Genomic DNA, 20,420 nt, shown 5'->3' on the forward strand with positions numbered 1-20,420 from the left:
GTCCCGTTTCCTTCTTAAATGGAAACTCGTCTGACTCTTTGCATCTGTAGAGACTGCCGCGCTCAAGGAAGAAAAATCGCCACCGCCACATGAATTTTCAATTTTCCAATTTAAAATTCCCATCCAAAAATTTTTGGGTTAACAGTGATAGGTCATTTGTCGCCTTGACGCTATCGGAATCATGGACCTCTTAATTAATTAAGATTTTAATTAATATAATATTTTAATTTGTTTACCATCAATGTATTAAATTAAACCAATAGTCTCTATTTCACAACTTTTCTTACGGCTGCACTGCTTTCGTGCTTCTTCACTAATCATATTTCAGCCATTGTGTGAGACCCCTGCCTCGAGGCCTTCAGAATCAACAGCGCAGGCCCCTTTAGCCTAAAATAAGCCGCAATGAAGGTGTCGCTTCGACCGATCGCATATCAAGTTGGCGACTCAGCATATGCTAAGGCCTCTTCTGATTGGCTGGCCAAAGAGCTGACAAAATGCATCTGAATCTACCTATACCAGCTAAAATGTTTTTGTATAGATTTAGTAGCATTTTTTAACAAATAATGGCAGAAGGAGGAAAAGGACTCGATATGGTCAAAGCTTTACAAACAAAGGGATTTTCAAGATGGAGGGTTATTTGATTTAAATATATATCCATAAAATAATCATAAATTGACCATTTATTGTGGTTAAATGGAAACATACTGTGCGGGTAAAAGGACATTTGGTAATTCTAATCTGTTATGTATGATAATTGTCCCCAACACTAATACGCTGTATGTCAAACACCTTACCATGATAGGACTGCTGGGGTTCGCAGGTGAGCTCGCCGATGCCATTGCCAGAGCAATAGCATTTGTACATGATCCCGTGGATGACCTTATCCCAGGACTCTCCAATCTGATAGAAGGCTCTCGTCTCGGGCTCCTGGCACTGGTCTGAGAGCAGAATCACACAAAAAATGTGACTCCCCGACGGCTTGATAGCATGTGCGAAACGGTCGTTCAGTAATTAAAATGGCGTCGATTCGTAGATTCCAAACCAACCAATGGCATCACACTTCCAGCGCCCACGTCCCTGTCCAAAGCAGGTGCAGTTCATCATGTAGCCCTCCTCGTGCTGCTTAGTGAAGGTTTGGTTCACCTCATAGGTCAGACCATCCACAATACACTGGTCTGAAAACCACAAGAAAAGACTTGGGTGTTCAAAAATCCCAGATGTTTTGTGTGTGTGTGCGTGCCACAGGTGTAAAACAAGCACTGTAAAAACACAGGTGCAGGCACAGCTTTAACCAGTTGAAAGGTGAGCGATTATGCCTCGTGACCTTTCGACTCGTAGCTCAGAGAATTTGAATGCAGCCCTCTAATCATGCCACGCACACAAACATCAACGCAATTCATCACATTCCTTCTTGAAAGCCGATCTAAGTCACACGTAAACGCATGAACACACCCTTAAGCTGCGAGTAGGCGATGCAGCTCCATTCTCCGCGTCCGTTGCCGATGCAGGTACAGCGCATCATGTGACCCAGAACCTCGTGGCGTTTGTCCCACTGGTCGCCAACGCGGTACATCACCCCTTCGTTGCTCGTGCACACTTCTTCGTGGTCTGGAATGGATAAGCAAAGAGTCGTGTCAGTATTTTTATTTTAAGTTTTGGCAATCTTTGGCCAAATTTTGAATTTAATTATTGTTCAAATTTCAACAAGAATTCATCATGACTGAGAACCTCCACAGATTTTCCAAATCTACAGTTTAAAAATGTAACCGATTAATTTTAAACACGCCTTTGGTGCAATTGATCCCTAGCTGGCTGGGATGCATTGTCTTTTTAAGACCTTGATTTTTTTCAAGTTGACCTTTTCGATGTCGTTGAGTAACTGAAATACAACGTCTTCCGATTGCCGCGCTGTTTTTTTTTTTATTTTTATTTTTATTTTCGCATTTTGACATCAGTCTGATTCCAATTTCCTGATAACGCGTCCAACTGCTTTTTGTGATGTTAACCTTCGACATCTGTCGCAGACGACCCGACGACAGCATTCTGACGCTGCTCAAGCAACAGCCGCTTTATTGTCGCTGACTCGGGATGGTCAGTTTTGACATCACTCTGGCGGCCAGCAGAGAACACCTGCGTCCATAGAAAAGAGTCCCCATTGATTTGAAGACAGAGCCGTCTGTGTCATGGTCTTGGGAGTATTCAGCAGGTGTTATCCATAAATTAAAAAGAAGGGGAGCCAAATTATACAGTTGACTGTACGTGATGAAAAAAAAGGCCTCAGTAGTATCTAGATGCTATAGCACCACCCTTAAAGGTACTGCCAACTGTTAAATCAGAAAACAATGAGTCTGTTTCAACAAGAAGTGCCAGGCAAAGGAGATCCATAACGGGATTGCTTTCTTGAAGCCGGGCCTTTGGCAGAATCTGAACGGGGGCCAAAACATCTGGTTTCCTGAGACAACTAGGCTGTGCAGCATAGCTGCGGTAAAACAAAAAAGGGATGGGACGGTGTAAGATAATCAAGTACCTCTGCTGCGGCCTCAAACATGACTTGGTTGTTTATCTTGACATAACCTCTATTGTTTTCCATTGCATTGGAAACGGGACCCGCTTTCTCTTTACATAGGCTGAAAATGAATTTACGTATATTTGCATCAAATGTCGATGTGGTTGAAAATGAATTTGTGTCTTCCTGGAATTTCTTGTCTATCTTTGGACAACTGATCGCTTGTCGCACGCAAATGGTCTCCAGCAAATGTTTCTGATTGACAGGCGCAGAGAAAACAATAGCAAATGTAAATTTTGTTGCCATTAAAACAAACGACCAAAAAACAAAAAACATGGGAATCTCATTCCCGGAATCGGCCGAGACCATGTGACAGACGCCCCTAAGAAGCCGCTTCATGCCACGGGTGAGGGAGGAGGGCTAAAGACGTGTTGGAACGCCACCATTAACATCTCAACTGCCTTGTTTGTTTTGACGACCCCCGAGAACTCATTAAAGTCCCTATCACAGACCCCCTGTTGTACACAAACAGACACACAGACACACACACACACACAACCTTCTCTGACAAAGACATGAAGGCGATTTTAACCCCTGCCTAAATGTTGACAAGGTGTTTTTTTTAACAACGGGGCGTCGGCCCAAAGGTCCCAGGACTTGAGAAGGCGTTTGAGAACCTTGAAGGCATGTCAAACTCCATACAGTCCACTTTTAGTGAAACACTGGTGAAAGGACAGGTAAATAAATCTCCTCAGCTAGCCTTTTGCTAACCTTTATACACAACTGGTCCAACAAGGCACCACTGAAAAGTACTTTAAGGTTTTAAATGATAATAGAGGATGAGCTAAAATTGCTACTTGATTTTGTCAAATTCAACAAATCATCATGGTCTTGGAGAAACAGTTTACTAATTTTTTTTATTTTGGGAGCAGTTAAGGGTTCAGTGTCTCGCTCAACAACACTTCGACGCACGAGGAGGAGCTGGGAATCAAACCAGGAATGCTCGGTTCCAAAGACGATTGTTCTACGTCCTGTGCCACGCCGCCCCATTTTATGGTAGCTTCTGTAAAATTCATGCCGTTTTCAAACCATTTCTGGTCATGATTTATGAATAGAGATGACAGAGTTGGATTTACCAATCGAAAATTTGATTTGCATCTCTGCAAAAAAAAAAAAAAAATCTGACCTGATAACCTTCACATTTTCGCATGCAAAAAAAACAAAAATCAATTTTGTTACTGCAAAACAGCATACTATCGAATGCTATGATAGCATAAACATGTTATCACAGATTGGAATTAATATGTACTGAGCTATCACGCTAGCAACTCCATCAAGAGTAACATTTTATAGTTTTGCATGTTCGATGGCTAAACTCAGATTCGGGGCATTTTGGGACGGAGTCGCTCAGCTTTGTTACGTGACAACAGCTGATAATTGCAAAATCTCTCGCGAGATCAACGGACGCGCGCCGTCCGATAAGCCGCGCAGCTGTTTCCACTGTGTACCGTCCGCATTTTACAGGCCGATGCCAGACCATTTCGTCTCCCTTGTGTCTTACTTTGAAGTTTCCAGTCGGAAAAAAACAAAGTCCAAGAATCCTTTTGATGTAGCTTGCTGGGATTGAGGGCAGACACCAAAGAGGATTTGCTTTGTTTGTTTGTAAAGAGTTACAGTTCTTGTTATTTGGAAATGTATTCAAATATCGCCAAGTTAAATTGCCACCCTCCGGCAACTGGTAGACGCAATGCCCGAGTTCGTGTTCAGCGTTTTTCCTCATGCGCTTGGCATCTTTTCCACATTTAATTCAGTGATTAACGTTGACTAGCTGACACAGTTGATAATGATTTAATTACCAGCGGTTGTACAAAGACATCAAAACACATTAAATCTTTTAGGGCCCTCCCCTTGTTTGCCCAATTCATTTTACAGCCTGTTGGTGTCACAATTACCATTTCATTACTCCTTCAGAAATGTTAGTGTGATGTCAGTACCCCCCCTCCCCTGCTGTTTCACTGGCTTCAGCGCCTTTTGTGACCTAACTGACGCCACTTCAACCCCGACACATCGGTCTACGAGGCCGGCGGCAATAAACAAAGGTGCGGGACCTTTAAACAAGATGTTGTCTCTGCCGTCCTGTCTTGATAAGAAGCTTTCACGCAGATTGAGTCAAATATTTCAGACTGGGAGGAGATGCATTTTAATTGAGATCGGGAGGGTCAAATAGTTGTGCTAATGACGTAAGTTACCCCTTTGGCTAGTAAGCAGCTGGGGGGGGGGGGTGGACATTTAGTTTGCTTTCCCTTGTTTCTTTTAGACATGTACTGTAAAACAGTGCAGCTTGCCACATGAAAATCAGCGCTTCGAGACATATTTGGATTCCCTTATTTCTTTACATCTCAAATTACGTGCACTCACCGGCCATTGGACAGAAACCAAAGCGCTGTTCCGAATCATAATTTGTAGTGGTGCCGCACCATTTCATGCCATCTGAACGTCCACTTGAGGTGCATTCGGTGTAGTTTCTGCCGTTAAAAGTGAAGGGGAACTGGCACAGAGCTCCGTTGGAGTTCCCGCCTCGAGTTGCTACGATTGCTGTTCAGAGAAAGAAAAGCGGTCATTCAACTCCTGGCCGCTATTTAAAATCGGAAAAGAAAAAAATCTGAACAATTCTTGAAGCAGCTCACCATTATTTTCTGTACAGAAGGAAAATTTCTGGTCCGTGTCGAAGTCGGAGGAAGTAGAGCACCAGAGTTGTCCATCGCTGCGCCCATCAGAGGTACAAGAGTGGTAGGTCTTTCCCTGGGAGACGAAGGGGAACACGCAAGGCTCGCCTCCAGAGTTGCCACCATACACTGGGGCTGGTCCACCTGGATCAAGAAACTCTTAGTTCATACATGCTTATTTGTCAAATACGTCCATTGCTGAACACGCAATTGCAATTTAACTGTCTTGTACACTGCAAATGTGAGGACCGTGGTTTACCCCAGTGCTCACAGCTGACTCCATTGCCCAAACAGGTGCAGATCATCTGCTTGGCGCCCTGGTTCTTAATCCAGCGCTGGCCGACAAAGTACGACAGTCCCGTTTCAGTCCGACAGGGTCCTTCCTTGGGGAGCAGGGCAACGGAGGAGGGCTGGTAGACCGCTGGCTGGATGTTGGTGACCACTCGGGAGCCAGTGCCTGGAAAGTGATATGGTATTCAGATCAGCTTTTATAGGGATTATAATTACACAGAACACTTGAAAATTGTAGCAATCCAGGCAGTGAGCTCGGAGATTAACAGGAAATAACCAAATAGCCGTTCGAAACCGAGAGCTATTTTTTTCATAAAGTATTATATACGTAAATTATAAAAGTCCCAGACTCCAATAGCCTGCTCTCCTGAAAATCATAGTTGTTTTCTGTGCGTCATTCTCAGGATACATTTTACTTTATTTGGTTCCTTTTATGAGTTCTAACTTTGAGTGAAATGTTTATGCTCCATCTGCACCCACGATGGGTGGGCACAGGCGTAGAGCCTTGCAACACACATCTGTCTGATAACTTCCAATTGACTGTGGAGTGTCTGAGAGGTTCTTGTGCAATAGGATGAGATACAAAAAAAGGGCATTTACAGTGAAACAAGGGGTTCGGACTTGTGGAAAAACTTGTTGAATACTGACTGTCCTGCCAACCTGTGCAGCCAGAATTTAGCAGAGAAAAATAAATGAAAAAAAACAATAGCAGAAAAAACAATGGTCAAATTTTTGTTTTTGGCCATTTGTGTATGTTTGTTTTTTTCACACTAAAACGTCGAGTGATCAGTTGAAAGCAGTATGCTAACAAATAGCTAATACCCAACTTGAGACGTCTCAGATTATCCTAGCATGCTATCACTTTGCGAACCTCAACGGAAGTCAGGTGTGTAAGTCCAAGCAACATAGCTAACTCAAGAGAAGATTCACAAGCAAGCAATCAGGAATTTGCAGAAGGTGCACGCGATCACACAGCTAGCATAGACTGAGACCAGTTGTCTATGCTGTGAACAGTAGCATACCAACATAATCTGTAGCAAGCTGTTTGGGCCATAAACGACAGCCCCTAAAAAAACAATTTGCTAAAAATGGTGGGGTTTAGCGACAAACCTCCACCGGCGTTGCTGTGAGAATGTGAGTAATCGGCAATGCTGTAAAGTGAATTGTGTACCATTAAGATGTAGTTAAGGGCTTTAAAAATGTGCCATTTATTTTGGAAACTGCTGTAACTGTTATGAGCTGAAATTTGGAAATCTGATGTTATCCACTCTCGGCCGTTGTACCACGCAGCGAATCGGTCCTTGGTTACAAATTGCAGGGCAGAGTGTTTTCCGACTCATGGGCGTGGGTTTTTAAGACTTTGACATGAGGCCCGCTGTCTTTTTGAGCTGGCCTTGTCTCACGCCCAATAACAACTCGAAACCACTCCAAGCACATTTTTCCTGAAAAATTGTCCCGCGTCTTGATCCTCCCTGTATGCTTCACCATCTTTCTCATGAGGTCATGGCGAAGAGTTACAAAAGACAGGTCCTTCTCACTTCAACACTTGCCCCCTCTCCTGCAACATCTGTCTTCAGCCAACGCTGGGGGGCAGGGGACAAAAAAACAAAAAACAAAAGAGGAGACCAGGGTTCTGTCAGTTCTCACCCAGGCCGGTTGAGTGAAGAGAGGCATGTCGCTCACACTTCCACTCCCCGCGTCCGTTCCCGGTGCACAGACACTGGAGCAGGTTGCCTCGGGAATCCGTCTTGGTCCACGTGTCGCCGATCCGATAGGAGTTCATCGTGTCCTGGTCATTGCAGCGATCTGCAAAACAAAGGATGTAGTTTAAAAGAGATGCGCATTTGCTGTACGCTTATGCGCATAATCTGGTCGCCAGCTGTTATCGGCATCCCCGTATGTCGCCCAAAAGCCTAGCACATGACACCAAGGCCACGGGTGCCGGGGCGACGAGATTTATTATAATCGTCTGCGTCAGCCATCACCATAAATGCTCCGAGTAATGATTATATTTGCAAAACATTTCCTGAACAGCGGGTTCGAATCCTGGAGTGTACACTTAAGGCGCAGAAGACGGCAACCAGGCAGATGTGCGCACACGCTCGTGACTGGGTCAAAAATAGAAACGTATTACCGGTAATTAATTACATTTCCTGCCTGTGTGACTCACTCTCATTGAGTTAGCTTCCTCTAAAGTTCATCGGCTAACAAGTTGCCACAGTCAAAGCAAATGTAGGGATTTGGCGACATAGAGATTGTGGGAATAGGTAGCGGTCATGAGATAGCCAACGCAAACTAATGGGTACAAATGAACATAAATTGGACGAGATGTCGAATCACAAGACTTAAAAAAGAAAAACAAGGTCTCTTGATATCGGATGAATGGACGAAGAATGGTGTCTCACTTCTGGAAGTGCACGTGATGCGGCCGCTGCCCTCGCCCAGACAGGTACAGTCCACGATCATCCATCCCTGGTACGGCTTCTCCCAAGTCTCCCCAACGACATAGGAGGTCCCCGCTGAGTTGTCATAGCAACGCTCCGCTACAGGAAAGATTGTGAACAATTATTTTGATATGCTTGAAATTAAAAAAAATGTTTCACAGCCAAATTACGACTGTCTTTTGATGGTTTTTAAGTTAGAATATCATGAACGGATGATCTGGAATATTCCTTGGCATTTGTAAAGCTTGAGCCAGTAAATATTTGGCAAATATCCTGGATTTTTAAAAAAAAAATCCCAATTGATACCAGATTCTTGGAGCTAATGCAGAAATTTGGGAGTACCAAAAAAAAAAGAAAAAAAAATTCCAACCTATAAATCAGCAGATATTTGAGAAACACTTTAATACTTAAAATAAACACCAGGAAGCATTGGGTGTCAATAAATGTTTAAAAAAAAAACACACCAGGAGATGTTACACCTCCCTTAAAAAGGGAGTCAAAAATCGACTCGGGACAAGATATCAGCGTGAAAGGACATTAAAAAGTCACCTTATTTTGAACTTTCGTGTCAGATCGTGGTTTCATAACAACACAATATCAACAATTGGCAGTTGCCAGCGCACTAAATCAAATTTCTGGCATCCAGACAATGACGTCTTGCATTACCCAATACAGAGATACGAGCTGAAATAACCAAATCATTACGGCTCGATTTTTTTTTTTTTGGGGGGATGGTTACGTAATTAACAAATGGCAAAGCGCAACGTCTTAAATAAGCCTCTTAAAACAACGAATAATCTGTTTGGCTCCTTTTTCACACGGAGTCGTCTGTTATTCATTGGCTACCTGGCCGACTCACCCACGGGCTTGCAAGTCCACTCGCCCTTGCCGTTGCCCAGACAGACGCACTGCAGCATGTACCCTCCCGTCTCATGGGGTCTACTCCAGGTGTCGCCTATCTTGTAGGACGCCCCGCCCTCGTGGCAGCGATCTGTATTTTTGGCAGGAAAATAGGTCGTTTTTTTTGTGCACGCAAAAGAAGGCGACAGGAAAGAAAGAAAGAATCCCAGACTCAGACATTTCTCTCATTATTTGACCACAGGGCTAAGTGCTAACAGCTGTGCCGCTCCAGGTGTTAATCAGCTGTGGCTGCTACAGGGGGATAAGCACACTTCACTGGCATCAGTCTGGCACACCAGGAGATAGCCGGAGACACGGGAGCGAGTATGTGTGGTCTTCCACAGAGACCCCCAACCTGCGTCGTGCCAGAAACTCACTGGCAATGGTGCAGCTGATCTTGCCCCTGCTGGATCCGATGCAGGTACAGTCCCAGATCATGCCGTCTTTGGGCCTCTCGTAGGTTTCTCCGACGGTGTAGTACTGCTGGTTGATCTTGTCGTAGCACTTCTCCTCTGCACGAAGGCACAAAGAGGGGAAACTGGTAAAGACCGAAGAGGCAGGGGTAAAAGGGTACGAGTTTACCTCAAGGTGTCACAAACCTACCTTCCGGTTTGCTTTTGCACTTGATGCCAGCGACCCCGTGGCACGTACAAACCAGCGTGCTGCCCAAGTACGGGCGTTCCCATTGGTCGTTCAGGTTGTAGAACTTGCCGTTCTCTACACAGCCATCTGACCAGGAAAAATAGAAGGGGCGGGGGTGTCATTTAGTGAGAATCACGCAGCGGGAGATTTTTTTTTTTTCCCCCAAAAAAAGCACTCCTCCCCTTGTTTCCAACATTTGGTGCGGGGAAAATATGAGCTGGGGGGACTACACTTGCTCTGACAAATACTGTACCTGGTTGCCATGTCTCCCTGCTCCACTTCTAAATGGAAAAACAAACTCTGCCAAATCCAAACATAGCTCAGTATCACATCAACACAGCAGGCTTTTTTTTAAAAGGGCCCTTGTTTGAAATAAACGTTTTCTTTTTAATTGCAGGGCAGGACTTCCCCCCCTCGTCTGTGAAATTGACCGCTAAATGCGTTAAGCTGACATCAAAAGGATCCCCCACCCAGCCCACCATCAGGTGAGTCATAAATCACTCAATATCCCTTTTCTCTAGCCGACACCAACCCTGCCCGTTGTCCACATTCTCGCAGCGTTTTTGGGGCCACAGCACATCTTTATTCAATTTTTATTTATTTCTTTTCAGCTTGGAGTTTGTCCTCACTTCCACCATATGGAAGCCAGGTGGGGTGTATTTTCTCCCCTCGCCTTGCAGTATTCATCCAAAATTAAAAACACAAGAAGGGAACGGGGGTTGGACAACTTCTGTGTATATATATATTTTTTTTTTAATTTCAAGTGTTTTGTCATAAGATAATTTAGTGGGTGAGAGTGACAGAGTAGGGTTAGATGCACGCCAGAGAAAATAGATATAAATAATGCACATATACATATTAAAAATCAGGTGGATCTGCTTAACTGTGCAGGCTGGAAAAAATGCATTGTGCTTAAAAGCTTCCCCCTTCTCTTCCATTTAAAGAGCACAAACCATTTCTTACTAAGCTATTAACCTTTCCTATCAGTGATCCTTCCAGGATTAATTTAAAAAAAAAAATTAAAGTACGACGAAGTGGTTGATTGAAATAAAATAAACCGAAAAGGTCCAACTCACCCTGAGTGACGGAGGGGACCTGATGCTGCGGAGCCTGCCTCCGGTCCCTCAACGCCGCCTTGGGCGCGCAGTGCACGGCGCTCCCCAAACACACCGCAACCAGCACCCGGGCCACGATTGCGCCGGACATCCCTGCTCAATATTCGGCTCCTCGACGCGCCTTTACCGCTCTTTCTACTTTCTTTGTGCGTCTTTCGCGAAGCTGGCAACTTCGGTGCACCTCGTACCGCGTCCGCTCCGCTCTGCGGGGCCCCGGTGTGCAGGTTTGCGGTGTTGGGTTTGGTGCGGGGGGGTGTGATTTTTATCTGGGGCATGCTCTCTCTCTCTCAGCTGGAGGAGGGACCCACTACCCACGCAGGAACTCTGACGCGAAAGTGTTAGTCACAACTTCTTGAGATCTTATTGCATTATTCAGCCATGTTTTGCAGACAGGCTGCTTCAGCAGAAATGCCACCTAAGGATTCGGAATGAACACACGCACACCGTGCTCAAAATGCAAGACATCTTTCTATGGTTATTTCACCTTCTCACAAGCCTGCAGACAAGGTGCCTTCTTCTACTTGTGTGTCCACTAACTTAAATGCACCTTGCAGTTTACCTTGCAACCACTTTATTTATTTTTCTTCTCCTCCACAAGTTGCACTGAAATGATAAATAAATTGTGATCCTCGTGTCCAAACTTTGCCCTGAAAAATCTTAATTTCTCCTTTTCCTCCACTGTGCTGTAACTGAGCACGGTTTTAATGTAAATATTTCAAAAAATAAAATGTTTAAAGGTAGTTGTGTCACTCATAAGCCAAAAAAAAAATTGAAAATATTTCAAGAATCACAATTCTGAGATGTTTGGACCCCTAATGTCTATTTGATTTAAATTAAATTAGTTTTTTTTTCTGCCAACATTGGACTTGAAATCATGACTGTGGTTAGTGTGAGATTTGGTTGCAACATCTCTTGCGGCAAGATGAGGGTGACACAAGATTTTTAAGGAAAACCCCTTAGTTGGCTCAACAGCAGGGGCAGGGCATCAAACAGAGCGGTCATTTGCGGGCTATTCTGACAAAAAATACAAATAATAAAATCCAAAAAGCCTTTGTGGAAAGGCAACACCCTACTCTTCCACTTCTGTTCATGCACTAAATGATAAAATCTAGTGGTGGTGTACTTTTTTGTTTTGGTTGCCCCACCATTATTCTCTCTTTAAGCCGCTTGCTTGTAGATTATGAGGTCCTAGAGGTTTTTTTTTTTTTAAAAGCTGAAAGTATATGATCTGCAGGAATTGGGTCACATGGCGTCAGTGTCTGGACAGAATCCAGTAGCCTGAAGTTTCAAAGTCTGGAGAGCATTTCTGTAGTCCAAGGGGTTTTATCCAAGTGACCTGCCCCACTCAAATCCAGTGTTTTTTTTTTTTTTTTTCTCTCTCCATTCTCCTCCGGCTTCCTCTTTCTGGCTTCCTCATCACTGCCGTTTCCCAGTCAGTCAATTACACTTGATTATCAACGCTAGGGTGCACGATATTCACATATCCCCCAGGCTCCTCTTCCCAGATCATGCTATCTTTTGGCCTTTTGTAGGTTTTCCCCCATGGTGTAGTACTGCCGCTTGATCTTGTCATAGCAATTTGCCTCTGCAGAAAGGCAAAGGGAGGGGAAACTGGTAAAGACCGAAGAGGCAGGGGTAAAAGGGTACGATTTTACCTCAAGGTGTCACAAACCTACCTTCCGGTTTGCTTTTGCACTTGATGCCAGCGACCCCGTGGCACGTACAAACCAGCGTGCTGCCCAAGTACGGGCGTTCCCATTGGTCGTTCAGAATTCCTCCCCCTTGTTTCCTACATTTGGTGCGGGGAAAATGTGAGTCGGGGGGCACTACACTTGTATTCTCCAACAAATACTATACCTGGTTGCCATGTTTCCCTGCCCCACTCCTAAATGGAAAGACAAACTCTGCCTTCCTAAACAGGGCTTTATATCATGTCCATAAGACACAGCAGGATCTGTGTGTTTTTGTTTTTATAAAAAAAAAAAAAAAAGCCCCTAATTCCAAAATAAAACATTTTCCTTTTAATTGCAAGGCAGGACTTCACCCTTGTCTGTGAATTTGACCTCTGAATGTGTTAAGTTGACTTCAAAAGGGTTCCTCTCCACATGGTGCGCAGCATGACGTAACCCCGGGCTCCAATTCGGATCTGATCGTCTCGCCGACCGCCCACCTCCCCATCTCAGCGTTGAGCAAGATTCGCTTCGGTTCAGCAACCGTCCCGCTGTGTTTATCTCTTGGCGGGGTTCACGGGTTTTTATGCGTACATTTGGATCAGCTCAGGAGGTGCAATTCAGTCACCGAAGATCCGAAGTGCCAATAGTCGGAGGTCAGAAGTGACCGCTCAACCGAACACCTCACACAGAATACGCACAGCTTTCAATGGTGATGTATATTGGTGGATTGAATTTGCATTGATTATTACTGATTGGCGGCAAAGTGGTTGGATTCCCCGGGCGGAGGCTCCATGTCCTGCATGGCTTTCCTCCCACGGTCCAAAAGGGTTACTCGAAACCCCGAAATTGCCCAGATGTGTGAAACGGAGGGTGAATCGATTTTTGTCTTGTAGTCGACTGCTCTTGAGTGAACCCTGCCTCTCACCTAATGACAGCTGTGATAGGCTCCAGCATCCCTGCCACCCTGAGTAAGGATAGGTGCTAGATAATGAATCTCCCACTCCTATTGTTTGTTTGGGGGTGGGGCGGGGATCCCTTTTATTTCATGAAACATCTGTTTGCCGCTTTTAACGATCAGGGTTTGTGTTATAACATATTGACAGTTGCGCAGTGGTTAGCACTTTTGCCTCACGGCAAGAAGTTCCTGGTTTGACTCGGACAACGGGTCTTTCTGTGCATGCTTTGCATATTGTCCCCATTTCTGCTTGTTTACTCTGACAACCCAAAAACAGTTTGACTGGAGACCCTAAATATCACATACGTGTGAATGAGAGAGTGGTTATATGTGGCCCTGTGACTCACCTGCTTCTCGCACAATATGAGTGCAGGATGAGCGGTATAGATAATGACCGAATAGTTTGTATGAATTACTAACGTGTATTCTTTGAAGGGGAGGTTTTGTTTGTTTGAATTCAAGAAGATTCCTGGTTTGACTTTTACAGGGGGCCTTGCTGTGTGGGGTTTGCGTGTTCTCCATATGTCCGTATGGGTTTCCCCTGATATCTCCAGTTTCCTGCAATGGTCACATAAACCTGCAGGAGTAGATTAGAGAAATTGACAAAGTTGACTTAGATGGGGGGCCTTTGACCGGCAAACTGGTCCAGAATGAACCTTGCCTCTCGGCTGAGTTGACCATGACGAAAGGATAATTATCAAATCAATATTAATAGAGAACTTTCCAGAGAAGGGATAAGAGTTGGACAAAAATGAACCGAACACATTCAGTGGACTTATCCCGCAGAGAGGTACTCCATGGGGTTAGAAGCTTCCACTTGACCTCTTGCATGTTTTCGGATTTCGAGAGGGAACCGGAGAACTCCGGACTCCCTCAGGAGAACATGGAGACGCCACACTGAAAGGCCCCACTGGTGGAAATTGAACCCAGAACCTTCTCGTTGTGAAGCAATACCCTAACAGCTCTATATCGCACAACTTTAAGTTAATATTCTAATGTTGTCAAGTTAAGTTCTTAGTTTTGGTCAATTTTGGTATTTTCTACAGTTGAAGTGTAATTAGTCTCGTATGAAAACGGGCGGTCACGTGACCGAGAATGGTCACGCCCACCGGGAGGGGGTGGGGTTCCTGCCATTTGTCTCTCTGTCCGAAGCAGTCGCAGCAAAACAAGCAAGTTCATGGAAACTTACTTCACCAGCTTCCATGAACGTAACGGGGCTGGAGAAGAAACCCATAAATTTCAAGACCATTTTGGAATGAAAAGCAGATTCCATTTTCTTATTACTTATCTATTTTTATTCAGGTTTTCAAGTTCTATTTGAAAAGCCGCTGCTTGGGAATAAAGCTTATCAGCAACAGTGGTATTGATACATTTTTCGATTAATCGAACTGGACTGTTGGCATTCAGGAGTTAGTTTATCTAAGCGACGAGATGTAATGGGTGTCTGGTTATCACACGGTTACTCAGGGAGCCCTCAGGGAGCCCTCGGGGAGCGTGTTGACATGTCTTTGGGAAGAACGCCCTATTGTCTATAACGCTTAGCCCTAGATTCCTCTGAGTGATTTACAGATATGACAAATTCAGATTACGCAGCTGTTACTGAGCTTGGACGGCTGTGACATTTGACTCGCCGCAACTCATTGTCTCAAGCTTGCGAGTCTAGACGTCGAGATGATCTTGTCCAGACGGCAAGACCGTGGTGACTGCAGGTCTGTCTTTTGTAGGTTTTGTCCCGAGTACTGATGCGATCAGTGACAAGATGATCGGAAACTTTACAGATCTAGCTCTTCGTATGAGTATTCTCTTGTCTGCGGCCTCCTGGTGTCAGATGCAAGATATCCCCGATGTGATCATTCATGTTACTGGTCTATTAACACGTAGCACTGAAGCACCGGTTTTCCAGAGGTGATCCAGAGCATTGGAAAAATTCCTTTATTTTTTTCTCATAAAAAATCTTAAGACAGTGATTTGAGGAATCAAATTTAGTTCCAACCTTATATCAGTGACGAGGCATGACGAAAGATGCCATCGGCCACGCCCCTTCACAATGATGTGGCGGAAAACTCGTCGCAAGACATGAAATGAAAACGGGTTGCAAATTGGACGGATGGCCCGATCACATTTCAAAGAATACTTGATACTGTGTATTGACCGCCTTAATTTGCATTGATGATTATTATTGATCAGAAATATTGGTCCCGCTCATAGTGCTTTGTTGGGAAAACTAGCATTTATTCTAAGAGACATCCATGTTTGTCCCTTTTTGATAAAGTTATTGGAGGGCTCAGTTCTTGTAGGGGCAACCAGGAATGAGTGAGGAGGCATAGGCCAGGCCCCTTTCCACCAATATGGCCGGAACGCTCAAGTTATGAAATGGAAATGTATATTGGGATTTATAATTATTGGATAAATTATAAAAGAGCCCCAGCCAATATTCTCTGCACCCTGCTCTCTGCAAAGATATATTTTACAGATGGGTTTTATGTCCATATTGGGGTCAAAACCGATGATGTTTTAAAAAGATTTTGATTTCAAATTCCGGTGAACTCACAGTTAGAGGCCGCCGATATATTTCAATTTTCCCTCCTCGCACCGTGGTTGTCTGACCGACTCAATCCTGTTTCTCAAAAGGCATTTGTACATTTTCCAGATATCGGGCCAAGTCGCATATCTCTGGCTTGTTCCGGCTCATTGCACATGACACGTAATCTTCTTAAACCACAAGTAAAAGAAGGAAACAGTCCGAAGCAAAGTGGGCAGAAGAAATAAAACAAAGAAATGAGAAATGAAACAGATAAGGGAATTTTGTAGGGGGGGGGGGGGAACGCTGGAGGGCCCAAGTTAGGATTGGAATTACTCAAACAGGATCAAATCAAAATGAGAAACAAAAACAAGCCTTGCCGCCACATATTTATTTACTTATTTATTTCCAGAAACTCACTGCACCATGTGGTCCACTTATAATTAAAAAAAAAAAAAAAAAAAAAGAAACATCGCGTCATTTTTCCTCAATGTCATGAGCTCAACCGTTACATCATTACAACAACAGATCGATGCTTTCAGCTGGTTAACGGAGTCAAGCTGTAGTTTAAGAAAAAACGGGCAAGCTCCCACGCAGGGGGGGGGTTATCTTACGTGGGCTGCGGTACTGGAAAAGTGTGTCCAGAAGCATCGGGTGGATTTTAAAATCGTTGAACTCAGTAAGCTCTGGCTCAGATGTCCGGTTCGCCATATTTTGTTGGGACACATGTCCTGCGACCAATGCAGGTAAAGAAAGACGAGCTGTTGATCGCATTTTTTTTTTTTTTTTTTTACCCCTCTGCTTATCTTTCCACCAGCTCACAAGTGTCTATTTTCCTTTTTTTTTTTTTTTTTATTGCCCCCTTGAACCAAAACAACCTGAGCTATATATGGACATGTTTGTTCAACGGGGATGTCACACAAAGGTGAAGGGGCCGAAGGGGTCATCTGATATATTAGCCACTGACGGCGATGCTATGTACCTTTTTTGGTACCCGCTTTTAAGGGTCCTAACAATAAATTTCAGAGACGAACTTGAACTTGTGACACTGGGGTATTGAGAAGCAGATGTCAGGTGTCGTGCAAATGTGATGAAAAAATGATTGTACCGTCGTCTGACGTGATGAGCGTATGCTCAACCGGAAGGATTTTATTTTTATGCAAAGGGAGGGGAAAAGAAAAGGGAAACGGTCTAACTGTTAGGGACGAATGGGTTCGTTGTCATGGTTCTGGTAAAAACAAAACTGAGCAGGACAAAAAACAAAACTGGAAAAGCGCAGAAGAGAAATATTGCAGTCGACGGTTGAATTTCCCCAACGCCTCTGTTCCCACGTCTCCTCGAGCGGCCCGTCCCGCCCCCCTGTCTCTCTCGCTCTCCCCTCCATCCTGTTCGGTGATCTATCCGTTTCCTGTTTTCCATCTTTCAGAGGCAGCCGCCTGGTTCCGATGACACCGGGGCCTTAGCCGTCCTCTTCACCCGAGTCCTCCGCATCCTAAAACCCACATCAGGTATTGATCTGCTCAAGTCACGTGACGTCATCTGGTCCTTATGTTTACACATCTCCGAGCTCCATCTACATGGCGACGCGAAGGTCTCATGACCTCAGGGAGCTCGAGGGAATCTATCCCATAAATGTCAGGATTATAAATTCGAATCTGATTATATTCTCAGATTCCAGCCATAAATGGTTGATATGATTTCATTTGGTTGATATATGTGCTTGTGGTCCCCCCCCCCCCCCCAAGAAAAAAAAAAAATCCCTTCCATGAGCTCTAAAGACAGGTTTTCTAGCCTTGAACAGATTGCAAAGACCATAGTGGCAAACTGTGATTGCGATTTTTAGACTGTGTAAACACGATAGACTCGAGTTAACAGCGGTCGTCTCTCCACAGCTGCGTTTTAAAAAAGAATTGCGGTCCAACACCGGGACTCAACAAACGGGAATTTCAACAATGGTCTGCAGGAAGTCTGGCGGCGTCTTGCTCCGCTTCTGCAACTTCGGTTTAAACTACTTTTTTTTTTCTCTTTGGTCGCTTTGGATGGGACTATTGCCTTTTAGCGCAATTGCTCTTCGGGTATGTTTGGAAAAGATCAGTCACCACCACCTCTGTGGCAACGAACCCATCAAAAACCGAGCCTGCAGCCTCTATCTCTTTTTGTTTTCTCATCCTTGAAACTGAAAACAGTTCTGTGCTGGATGAGTGCGGGTGGTGCTGGAAAACCCCAAATGAAGGGGAGAGTGGGCGCATTTTTGGTCATTGTGCAAGTTTACTGTCTCTTGACTCCTTGTAATAACACACAGTCATTCTTGTGATTGAATGGAAATTTGACTAAAATTAATACGTCGTTGCCATTGAGTCACCCGGGAAGGTCATAGTGGTGAGTTCTGCAATTTTTTATTTTTTTTTTTCCATCTTAATCTCTCACCCCAGCTCTCCTGGAAATCTGAGTTAAATGGCATCCTGGCTTTTTCCTGCCTGACCCCCTTTCAGTCAGCACTATGGCGAGATTAACAAACAGGCCCTCACTTGACACAACAAGTAGAACTGCAATGTTGGCCCGGTGCAGTGAGATGTACTATTGGAAAGGAAAGGGGGGGGCACGGGCACAGTACCGTGAACCCAAACAAGTCACTGTTGTGATGCTGATATCATTAAAGTTTGATTGCGCGGCCGGTCAGCAGCAACATGTTGTAGGAAATTATGTGCGGGCCTACTCAATATGAAAATTCTCCTGGAGGCTTAGCTTGCTGATGTTCAGAGCCTACATAGAATAAACCAAAGCCATAGATTAGTCAGGGTTCATGAGAGAGGCGGCTGTGAGAGCAGAAGTTGATCAAGGAAAGCAAAAGTAATTGGTCAAAAGGAAATTTTTGGTTTCCCATCCTGATACCAATTCCTCATTAGGTCTGCAGATGCTTTGAGAAGTTAGGTGGTGAGGACTTTTCTTACCAAAGCTAGTCTGAAAGTAGCAGCAACCCAGTCCAATGTATTAGAAGGTCCTCACTTAGATGCTTCCTGGTTGACTTGATCAGATGACCGGGTTATGGCCGGTATGCTTGCAAGAGTTCAACTAGAACAAAGAGCACAGTCAGTCAAAGGATCAGCCGATGCTGGCAGCAGGCACATTTATTCCATTGGCCGATCTGGTCCCTGATACCAACAGATGTTTGGCCTTTATGTGACCCACATCTGTGTTGTAACTGAAAGTATCTCGGTATGGACCTACTGTTGAGGGGAGCCTGTCCCTTCCATTTACATGCCGATGAACATGATCAACGCATTACAGATCGTTTGGCTTCGTTAGCGGCGGCTTGATCGGACATTTCCGGTTTGTCTTCCAGCCCAGTCATGGCTGACGTCTGTTCTCAGTCCGTCGGTATTTGAACTGAGCGGGACAGCGCAGGCCAACTTTTGTAGTGCTGCTGAAACCGAGCTCCGCATCGTACGGGACAACATCTGGGCCCAGTCAAACCAGCCAGTTGATTGTTTGGGGCCGAAACATTACTTGGGTATACCTTGAACCAATTTCAGCTCATTAAATCTACCTGTACGTTCCATGCTAATAGCAAGTCTGGATTATTTATCTGAGCTTGGATTGGCCCGTGGAGCACTTGATGACGTAACTGAGCCATAGGTGGCTCAAACAGGCCTTCGGGCAGCGGAGAGGGATTCTCCACGACTTCTAGTGCTGCATGACATGATTTAATAAAAATAATTCTGAGTGAGCGGGCAAGAAAAAAATAATTAGCCGGCTTGAAGGAAGATTCCCCCTCCGTCTGATTTCCTTTACACAACAGTGTCAGGGTTATTTACCCTGAGAGAGAAGATCGACGAGGAGGAAGGTCACAGCTGCAGAGTCTCCTTGCAGCTGCTGCACGTTTTCATCCAACTTTGTTTAGTCAGAATGTCTCTCTGGACATGTTTAGGTGCCGTCTGTTGTCCTCCACCCCACCAGTGGCTTGCTTTTCCTAACCCCCTCAAACCTCTCCCAAAGCGATTCAGAACCATGAAATATCTTGTTCTCGGCCCAAATACCGTTAATTGGCCATTCCTCCTTTGTGTTCTCAGAACGTCCCGTAGGACTCTCTGCTCCTCAGTTCCAGCCCGCCGATCAAACAGCGTTTCTGCAGTGTGGACGGACAGAGAACAGGGGCTGGGGGGGGAGAGAAACGTGTTTTGTATCCCTCCAGCGATTGGGGAAATCAGCCATGTATGGTCTGGACACACTCGCTAGTACAGGGAAAGGGAATACAACCAATTCCAGATGCTTTGTCAATGTTTTGGGTTGTGTTGCGCTACCTATTAGTGCTTGGCAACATGGGGAAGTGAAAGAACATCGCAATATTAAGAGTCCGGATTTTCAGTATCCTGCAAATACATGTTTCGGTATTGAATTATTGAGTTTCTGAAGACTAGTTTGGTTTCACTTTGTTTGGAGAAGGGCTGTTAATGGGTTTGGAGGAATTTTCATAATCGTTAATAACAAAAAGTGTACTTGTGTGGTCACTTTTTTTTTTTTTTGCTATTAATTTCAGATAATTTCTGGGGAGTGAATCATCCCATATTTTGAGTTAATTCCCTGCTTGTTTTGGTTTTTAATGTACCGGTAATTTTGTGGAAATCTTATTTAAAATTGAATTTTTAA

The 20,420-nt window shown here is 44.6% G+C and overlaps 1 protein-coding gene across 2 annotated transcripts in view; it reads right to left on the bottom strand.

Annotated features, from left to right (window-relative positions):
• Positions 1–10,826, bottom strand: part of fn1a (fibronectin 1a) — a 35,971-nt gene extending 25,145 nt beyond the window's left edge. Inside the window, exons 1-12 of one of the 2 annotated variants that reach the window (XM_086145293.1) lie at positions 10,586–10,826; positions 9,471–9,596; positions 9,245–9,379; positions 8,827–8,958; positions 7,929–8,066; positions 7,171–7,329; positions 5,492–5,689; positions 5,194–5,376; positions 4,925–5,101; positions 1,453–1,608; positions 1,047–1,175; positions 795–938 (exon numbers count right to left, since the gene is read on the bottom strand). In XM_086145293.1, the coding sequence (XP_086001419.1) occupies positions 795–938; positions 1,047–1,175; positions 1,453–1,608; positions 4,925–5,101; positions 5,194–5,376; positions 5,492–5,689; positions 7,171–7,329; positions 7,929–8,066; positions 8,827–8,958; positions 9,245–9,379; positions 9,471–9,596; positions 10,586–10,715 (1,807 nt within the window). In that variant the 5' untranslated portion in view covers positions 10,716–10,826. The remainder of the gene's footprint in view (positions 1–794; positions 939–1,046; positions 1,176–1,452; positions 1,609–4,924; positions 5,102–5,193; positions 5,377–5,491; positions 5,690–7,170; positions 7,330–7,928; positions 8,067–8,826; positions 8,959–9,244; positions 9,380–9,470; positions 9,597–10,585) is intronic. The other variant, XM_086145294.1, reaches the window with a different exon arrangement.
• Between the last annotated feature and the right edge of the window lie 9,594 nt (positions 10,827–20,420).

Source organism: Fistularia commersonii, chromosome 4, assembly GCF_037954325.1.
Source record: "Fistularia commersonii isolate RoL2024-O1a breed Wild chromosome 4, RoL_Fcom_v1.0, whole genome shotgun sequence".
Taxonomy (NCBI): domain Eukaryota; kingdom Metazoa; phylum Chordata; class Actinopteri; order Syngnathiformes; family Fistulariidae; genus Fistularia; species Fistularia commersonii.